This window comes from Puccinia triticina, chromosome 14A (assembly GCF_026914185.1).
Source record: "Puccinia triticina chromosome 14A, complete sequence".
NCBI classification, from domain to species: domain Eukaryota; kingdom Fungi; phylum Basidiomycota; class Pucciniomycetes; order Pucciniales; family Pucciniaceae; genus Puccinia; species Puccinia triticina.
The window spans coordinates 14,632-24,492 of NC_070571.1; the positions used below are offsets into that span (position 1 = coordinate 14,632).

Here is a 9,861-nt window from a genome sequence, read left to right on the forward strand (position 1 = left end):
GGTACCTTAAAAAAGGGTGAAAATTGCATGTGCATGATAAAACATCGACTGGACTAAATAAAAGGTTAAATTTTGATCTCAGAAATTTATAATTAGACATTTGATGGTGGAATAATTGATAAAGGAAGCTTTAGGTCAGCTATGCTGACTCTAAGGATGACAACATGCCACACTTGCTATAATGCAAGATAGAATAAGTTTTTAATCTTGAATTCAATAGCTCTTGTGGATGGGCTGGCTCTGATTTATATATCATTGCCAGGGCCTATGCCTGTAACTGTGTTTTTTACCCTTCAGCGCTGCAGCTGCCTTGGCCTCTAGTAAATACTTAATGTAGTATTCAAAGTGGGTTATCTATAGAGATGGCATATGGCACCCGGGTACCTGTGGCGGGTGCGGGTACCCCCCTGTTTTTTCACAAATTCCTCACACCCGCACCTGCACCAAGCACCCGCCATGGGGGGTACCCGGGTGCAGAGGGGAAGGTACCCAAGTGCCAGGCACAGGTACCCGGGTATCACCTTTGATGGCTGGCTGACCGGTCATTGAGAAGTTTTATCCTCTTCAATGGCCGGTTGACAGTTCATCAAGAGGTTTTATCCTCCTTGATGACCGGTCAACCAGTCATCAGAAGGTTGTGTCCCTTTTGATGACCGGTCAGCCGTCCATCAAGAGTGGAGCCTCTTTGATGACCAGTTAGCCAGTCATTGAGAGTGGTCAGCTGGTCATCAAGAGTGTAGCTTCTCTAATAACTGGCTGACCGGTAATCAAGAGGTTTTAGGCTCTTTGATGACTGGCTGAACGGTCATCAAAAGGTTTTATCCTCTTTGATGACCAGCTGAATGGTCATTGAGTTTTATCCTCTTTGATGACCGGCTGAACAGTCATCAAGTTTTATCCTCTATGATGACCGGTCAGCCGGTAATCAAGAGGTTGTATCCCTGTTGATGACCAGTCAGTTGGACATCAAGAGGTTATAATCTTTATGACCAACTGACCGGTCATCAAGATGTTGTAGGCTCTTCAATGACTGGCTGAACAATCATTGAGAGGTTTTATCCTCTCTGATGACCGGCTGAACGGTCAGCAAGTTTTATCCTCTTCAATGACCATTCAGCTGTTCATTGATAGGTTGTATCCCTGTTGATGACCAGTCAGTTGGACATCAAGAGGTTATAATCTTTATGACCAACTGACCGGTCATCAAGATGTTGTAGGCTCTTCAATGACTGGCTGAACAATCATTGAGAGGTTTTATCCTCTCTGATGACCGGCTGAACGGTCAGCAAGTTTTATCCTCTTCAATGACCATTCAGCTGTTCATTGATAGGTTGTATCCCTGTTGATGACCAGTCAGTCAGATCCTCTTTAATGACCAGTCAGTTGGATCCTCTTCAATGACTGGCTGACTAGAGATGTCACTTTGCACCCGGGTGATGTGACTCAGGAACTCTAATGTCAGATATGGATGGATTCACACTCTCTCCAGCCCGGACACAAGTCCGGGATGCAGAAGATACCGCGACTGCGGCGAGTCTTGGAGTGCTTAGCCTCCTGGGCTACAACACCCCCCCTCTTGCCATAGACCCGGTATCCCAAACACCACAGAACAATAGACAGAAAACAAAGGAGAAAAAAGAAAAAAGGAGGACTGAAGCAAAAAAGGAAAACACGTGCAAAAGGAAACAACTGACATAACCCAGAAAGAAAAAAAATTAAACAGACATAATTTTCTCTCTCAACAACGTGAAACTTTCTGCCAGCATTCACTTAGTAAAAATATCAGCAAGTTGATCCTTTGTGCTGATCCATTCAAGTGCTGTCTTTTTTTGAAATAACGCCTCATTTGTAATATAAAAATCACGGTCAGTATGCCTAGTCCGCTTATTTGACGCATCATCTGTAGATACTTTTATTGCTGATTGATTGTCACAGAACAAAAAACCTACAAAATCCCTCTTCAAAACATCCCTCAGGAGGTGTCGGACCCACAGTGTCTGGCGCGTCGCCACACCCAGAGCCATATACTCCGCGTGACAGGTCAAAGATGCCACAGATTGCTGGCGCCGGGACACCCACAGGATTGGGCAGTTGAGGAAAGTGATTAGCACCCCGTATGAGGACCTAGAAAATTTGCCCCCCCACGAGGCGTCTGCAAAGTTCTTAAGAGTTTTAGCATCACAGGAAGGAAAAAGGGATAAACCTTGCTCTTTGCTCCCTGCCAAATAGTTCACCAGGTGCCTGACTCCTTTCCAGTGTGCGGCACCCGGTTTGGCCGCAAACCTCGCCAAGTAATTCACAGCAAAGCATATATCTGGCCTCGTGCCCACGGCCAGATAACTGAAAGACCCAATGACCAACAGATACCATCCAGAGTCTGCCGGGGCACCGTCTTCGTCCGTTGTTGCATTGAAACCGGCTGGCAGAGGAGTGGTTGCTGTCGTCAATGCGTCCCAGTGCTCAGCAAGAATTCCCTGCACTAGTTCCTTCTGAAACAGTTGAAATCCTTGCTTCAATCACGTAACATTGAGGAACACAATTGATTCAAGACTATGGGACCACTTGATTTTGAGGATCCCTTTCAAGTCTTCTTCCAGTTTCTTCGAGAGGGCTGGACTGGAAGCAGTGACCACACCATTTTCAACATGGAGCCACACAACCCTGGCTTTGTCCAGATGACGCAGAATATATAGGCCGTTGTCATACTGCAAAGGTGAGTATCCGAATTTGTCCAGGACATTTTTCAAGTTCAGCCACCAGCATCAGGCGGCTTGACAAGTACTGTAGAGCGCCCTTTTTAGGAGGAGAGCGTCACCCGGCGGCGTTTTCATCCCATCCGGCGGTTTCACCCAAACTTCCTTGTCAATCGGCGAGTTAAGATATGCCGCTGTAGGACTCCAGGGATGGATGGGTAATCAAAGTTCCTTTGAGGGGGAAATAAATTGTATGATAGGTTGAAAAGCTATTACAATCTACGGGTGGTTTGAAAGACCTGCCCCTCTAATAGTACTATGCAAATAACCAAGAGTCTTGTAATCAATATTTAAGAAAAAATGTGGCAGATTCCAAGATAGCTCTTACTTTTATATAGTAATCTCTATCAGACCTAAATATCTAATTCAATGTGTTTTTTTTAGACCGGTTTTAACTAAGGATAACGTGGTTTGTTATGGTGAAGTTCCTCTACTTTTGTTGATGTTATAATTTGTACTACTACTTCTACTACTACTACTACTACTACTACTACTACTAATATGCTAATAAGGAGAATGGGTTGTTGGTTGGTTGGTTGGTTGTTGGTGGTTGTTGGTTTGTTGTTGTTTGGTTGGTTGGTTGTTGATTGTGGGTTCTACTACTGCACTAACACTCTACTGACTGACTGACTCTATGCTACTCAAGACTACTACGGCTAAACTACCATATGTGACCAGACCTCTATAGGTTGATGGTGAAAAAGAGAAATTATGGGGGGGATAAGAGCTTCTTTTATATTGAAGAGTGAGGGATTTTAGCTCCAGGGGGATGTGTTTGGATTATGCTGCAGTGACTCTATTTGTACACCTTATCTGCCTGCATATATTGCACTGCCTGATGTCATGCGTTGCTATGTACCCAAGCCACCTTCCATATCCTTCAGAATGTGTTGCTATGTAGTTGAACTGGTCATTGAGGAGGTGTGCCTTGATCCTTGGAGGGGTTGTTGTATTTTTGCAGCTGGAGGTGGTGAGGTAGTGAGGCAGGTAAAAAGTAAGGACTTTGTTGTCTTTTTTTTTAGTCTGAGGCAGCTGAGATCCTGAATCTTGTGTGAGATACACCAAAATAGGTGAATCTCAGCTTGGTGGGGCATGAGATCCTGGATCTCAGATATTTCTGAGATTTTTTGCCAGCCAAACATGTCTTTGGGATCTGGGTTGAATCTCAGACCTTGAGATTCTGGATCTTGCAAGAAAACTCAAGATTCACCCGCGTGTTTGAACCGCCCCTTAGATTTCCAGTCTTTGCTAGCTTCAATATCAACCATCCAGGGTCAACAACCCCATATGTAGACTTGCCCAATATCCATTAACTTTGATTGCATGACCCTCCATAAATATAAAAAAAATCAATTAAAATGAAACTTTGCATAAAAAAAAGAACGAAAAAAGTCAAGAAGCTCAACACTGCCAGGGAACATGTCCAAAACATGGAAAACAAAAACTGGTCAGAGGGATCAATGCACAATCAAGCAGCAATGTTCTTCCCTTGAAAATTGGTTGGGGGCATTGTGAGGGATGAAATTTAAAATGAAGAAAAAGAGAAAAAAAACACCTAAAACTCAGATGCTCACGTGCAAGCTCTGTTGTCTTGAGGATAAGCCTCGCATGCACTTTGCGCTTGGCTCTCGCCAGCAAGTGCTTGCAAGGCTTTGTTAAGCTAGCACTTTGTAGAGGTCTGGCTACAGAGAAACAGTGGTAACTGTTTAATTACACTTGAGTCCCAGAGAGATGTCGGCAGCACTGGAGGGGTACTAAAGAGGTGAAGTACCGACGTAGTCGGATAAATCAGGCAAGTAGGATTCTATCAGCAACTCTGTAGCATACAAGGAAATGCTTTGAAACTTACAAAGAAAAAAGCAACGGCCTAGAACACGCAAGATAAATTAGTTCACCGGCGTTCAAGCGAGGGTTAGGAGATTAACCACTCACCACGATCACATAAACACACATGAGGATGAAACCTTCTATCCAGTTTGCTCGTCCATCTTGTATACTGTGACACAAACAAAACCTCGTTTAAGAAATAGCAAAACTTAATCAAGCGAGGACAGCAACTGACGTGTAGCTGTTAAAAGAATAAAAGTCAGATCATGTTTGAGCCAGTTCGAAAACCGCGTAACAAAAAGATGAGTAGCTTACTTGACAATCAATACCGATAGGAATAAAGTGATACTCTCTGAGACATTCAAGCGACGGGTATAATCAGGAAAATACCTTCGGAGTAGCTACATGCAAGTAGGACTCACCAAATGGATCAAAAAGCACTAAAAACGCCCGGGCAGGAGAGGGTCATTAAGTACGGCTGGGAGGTGAGAAAAACACATCTTTGACAGCTCACGTGTCAAGGGTTTGTCCATGATCCAGCCAAGGATGACCAATAATGGAACCACAAAAAGGGCAATTTGGATAGATGAACCAACGGCAACGGCCATGCTGAAGTTTGAACAAGTACAAAACAGGTTAAGCTAATTAAGATCTGAAGATAGTACACTGAAGTATAAAACTGACGATAGATCGAGTTTGTCTTTTACAGAGACAGAAACGGCAGTAAGATGTTCGGCTAGAGTCGAAAGACATGATCAGCGTTCGGATCAGTCGGTTGAGATACCAAAAGGCGGGAAGGACCAACCTGCATTTCCGACGATAGGTAAAAGGATCAACCCAACCCAAGCCTCCGAAATCACGCCCGTTCGGGTGATGCCATTGATACTATCGACAAGCCATTCTGATGTGACACCGACTAAAGCTGTCGATAGCCCGAGGAGAATGATGGCTGAAACCGCGTTGAGGGAAGGAACTTCTTCTTCCTCTTCATCTATTGGTTCCGGGTGACTGCTGCCATCGCCAGAGGGCCGGGCCATTGCAAAGGGTTGTTGAGCTCGAACGGAGTTGGATGGTCGTAGAATCTTGTGGCCTCTCCAGGTCGTGTGGCCCTCATGTTCATTAGAGGATGTTGAAGTTTGGGTGTACAAATGAGCATGAGACCACAGCTGAAACACAAGGTATGCAGCTGACAGAGCGTTATGTAACATGGTAGTTGATATTAGTTCGTCGAGATGCAAGATGACTTGTGACGGATGTGAAGACGCAGAGCTGACCATAGATAATCAATAAGATCACCGAAATCCCCCGACTCATTTTCAAAACGTCTGGCCCCTCCACACTGTCGTTCAGGTTGGAGAAAGCCGCGTGGAATCCAGCAGGGATCAGTATTGCAATCACGCTCATGATCAAGAGGGAGGAGTTGAGTTGAGCAGCCGTAATGGAAAACGCTTGTTCGGAGAATCGAACGCCTCTGAGACAAATGAAACATGGTGAAATTTGTGTATCAGCTATCGATGCGCCCGGTGCCTGTAGAACTCAAAACAAAGAGTTACCCCGCGAAAAAGCACATCCCCAACACCAACAGCAAGTTACTTTTTGTAAGGATTTTGAATGTCAGTTATAATCAGTGTTGTGAAAACTCGTGGTGGGAACAAGCTGAAAAACTCATCGGTTGACGAACCTCAGGATGGATCCCAATAGCGACGACTGTACCACTACCAATTCACATTTAACTAAAGCCAGGATGGCGACAATTAATTCGACCTGTACATCAAGTTATTGAGTGAGAGAGAAAACGAAGCTAAAGGTTGGTTAGATTCGACACAAGAAAAACAAGATAGAAACCGGACAGCTTACCGCGTTGCCCAAGGTTGCATTGAGCAGTCCTCCGAGAGTTTGACTAGAATGAGACGTAGGTAAGTATGATTGGAGAGACGCAGAACTGAGTGGATGGCCGCGAACCCGACCCTCATGGCGATTTCTTCGGTTCCAAAGCCAAGTAGTTTGGCCAGGGGAATGATGGCCAGCATACACGTGGTGAAAATGGCAGCATCCTGATTAGGGGTAGCGAAGTGAAGGATCCAGGAGATTGGAATGAAAACCAGAAGCACATTGAGCCCTGTGGTCATTTCGTGAAAAAAGTCCAGAGTACTTATTCATCAGTTTGTTTGACATAAGGCCGCTAAAGGCTTGAGGGACGAACAAGATGATCGGACAACGGCGTCAAAAGATTGTTTATAGGTTGGATTCGAGTCGGATAGCTTCTTCTCAGGGGTGAGGAGCGAGACCCAGGTCTGTTTCCGGATCAGACCAGTGATTGGATTGATATGAGTGTTCGAATGGGAGTTGGGTGGTTGAGCTTGATGGTCGTTGGACTGCGGAAAAGATGAGGATGAGGCTGATGCAGGTTGAGGGAGTGCAAGCGATTGGTTGTTCTGGTGGGCTGTTTGTTCATCGGTATGTGAGTTGATTTGAACTGAGTCTTTAAGGAGTGAATCAGGTTCTTCGAGGGCCTTTTCAGATGACATCGAAGCCGAGTGAGTGGGTTGGGGGTTGGTGATAATAAATATGTACTTGGGTTGTCGAGTGGGTGAGACCTGTGGATACTGATTGACGATGGCAATGTGATAAGAGAAGAAGCGGATAGGAGAAGAGGGTATGTTAATGTATGGGCATTTAATGCTGGCGAGGGGTGAGTCGAATAATATAAAGCTTTCGAGGTTTTTCCCCTGCCCAGGGTGAAACGTAAGAGCCAGCTGGCAGAAACCCACTCAATAACAGCTTTGAGCACCCTCCTGAAGTCCAAAACGCAGCCAAAACCAGCTCGATGTACATACATATATATCTATTTATTTATTTACATAAACCAGTCTATGTACATATTTACATACAGCACATGTTTCGTCTTGCGAATGCGGATCCTTCTTCACTTCTCCGGGCCGCGGGCTCGTCCCGCGAGCCCGGAGACCTTCCAAATCACAATTACATAATTCAAGCTGTCAATGTGAGAATTGGAGTTACATTGCAAAAAGATTATTATCTATTGTGTTTTGAATAATGCTTGGATTTTTTCTCAAATTTTCTGGTTTCATTATGTACTTAACTTTATTTTAAAATTCACACCAAACTGTAGAAACCACACCCAACTTTAAACCAAAGCTTGAGATACACTTCTGCCCGGGATATCTTTGTGTAACAACCCAGTGCTTGATCACCCGTTCCATAGTAGCAGAGGGCAACGGCCGATGGTCATGGGCAGTGGATGGTGGGGTCAAGAATGTGCTCTGGTTCTGAATATGAGCTTGGATTTTCTCTAACCCAACTTCTAGACCCCCTACTGGAGGAAATTGGCTTTGGGGGTGGATTTGGCCTTGGGTCTCATCTGACATCTTTCAAGATGCACCTCATGGAGGGGATATGAAAAGTATGGAGTCAACCTTGGTCAACAAAACCAGAAAAATTGAGAAAAAATCCAAGCATTATTCAAAACACAATATATTGACTAAGAAAGATACACGTATTGACGCATAAAAGCTAACTGTCAGCTCCGGCCTCTTTGGTGACATGGAGTTGATGAGTTTTGGATTACGCGCTGTAGCGGCTTAGGCAGCAGCCAGCAAAAACAGGGCGGCACTATAGCTATAAAAGCCAGTGGGAATAAACCACACCTTGACAATGGATAGCGGAGGGGCTAGCTCCCTTACAAAGTAAGGAGACGCGGCAAATTATCAAGCCAGGCGCCGTAGCTTTATAAGGGATGAGTGTCTTATCTTCTAGAGTACAGGTGTTATAACACCCACCTGTACCTAGGAAAAATACAAGAAGGAGATTGAGGCTGTAAAAGAAGAAAAGTTAGTTGATTATTATAAAACCCCACTCACTAAGTTTCTAGTAAGGTGCACGGGTTTGTATGGTAATAATCTTGGGGGAAAGATCTCTCCAGAGGAAAGATCCCCCCCTTTTATATTACAGGGACCTGATCCTCTTTAAAGTCAAGGCCCCAGAGGGATCCTTAACTCCAAGGAGGGGGAAGAGGTCCACGGAATTCAGAGGAGGAATTACATGAATAATTATGCGGACTTACTTCGCGCACTGCGGAAAACTCTTTGCGCACTGTGGGGGTGGTCGTCTCGACGTCCAGCCCCCAGGGCGCGCTTCTGCCACGGCTCTTTGCGCACTGCATTTTCCGCCAAAAAAACGGCTTGCATTTCTTGAGATATTTTTTTATGAATCAATAGAATGGCTTTTTATGATCCCCCTAAAAAATAATCAAGTCATTTAGGGGTCTCCTTGAGCCTAGAGAAAATTGACATGAAAAAATCATATTTTAACACGGCAGGGACCTGTAATATCGCTTCCTGTGCCCAAGTAGCCCCAAAAATTTCACAGTATCATGGCACATGTGCAAATTCATGACCTGATAATTTTCAGAATTTTTCCCAGAGATATAAGGGGTGCGCAGTAGGCTTAGTAGGAAAATTGCTGCTAACTGTATAGCATTTTTGTTACACACCCAAACAGTCCCAAAATTTCAGAAATGTTTTTATCGTGGATATTCTCCGCGCCACAAATTTCTTGGCAATAGTGTGTCATGATAACATGAGATGTAGTGCGGCGGGCTTAGTTGGAAAATGACTGCTAACTTATCTCATGTTTTGATGACACACTATTGCTAAGAGCTTTATGGCGCGGAGAATATGCAAAATTGAAACATTCCTGAAAATTTCAGACTGTTTCAGCATGTAACAAAAAATCTATACATGTAGCAGCCATTTTCCTACTAAGCCCGCCGCGCACCCCTTATATCTCATGTTATCATGACACACTATTGCCAAGAAATTTATGGCGCGGAGAATATCCACGATGAAAACATTTATGAAATTTTGGGACTGTTTGGGTGTGTAACAAAAAAGCTATACAGTTAGCAGTAATTTTCCTACTAAGCCTGCTGCGCACCCCTTATATCTCATTTTATGATGACACACTATTGCTAGGAATTTCAGGGAATTAATTTGAAGCATATTTCTCTGTGATCTCAAAATTTTGTGCCTTTGGTGTGTGTAACAAAAAAGTTATACATATACGCAAAATAATAAACGCAATACCTATTTGGGCTACAGGAAAGCTGGTGAAAATTCTGAAAATTATCAGGTCATGAATTTGCACATGTACCATGATACTGTGAAATTTTTGGGGCTACTGGGGCACAGGAAGCGGTATTACAGGTCCCTGCCGCGTTAAAATATGATTTTTTCATGTCAATTTTCTCTAGGCTCAAGGA

General features: G+C 44.1%; 1 protein-coding gene across 1 annotated transcript; it reads right to left on the bottom strand.

Moving 5' to 3' along the window:
* Window positions 1–4,459: 4,459 nt before the first annotated feature.
* Window positions 4,460–7,108, bottom strand: PtA15_14A2 (uncharacterized protein; the record flags this gene model as incomplete). Its single annotated transcript, XM_053163001.1, has 14 exons — window positions 4,460–4,507; window positions 4,603–4,620; window positions 4,686–4,749; window positions 4,816–4,821; window positions 4,910–4,928; window positions 5,095–5,189; window positions 5,265–5,316; window positions 5,386–5,766; window positions 5,855–6,051; window positions 6,134–6,172; window positions 6,262–6,344; window positions 6,438–6,480; window positions 6,543–6,699; window positions 6,784–7,108. 14 exons carry the CDS (start codon window positions 7,106–7,108, stop codon window positions 4,460–4,462), a joined length of 1,527 nt encoding a protein of 508 aa, XP_053026677.1.
* Window positions 7,109–9,861: the final 2,753 nt, after the last annotated feature.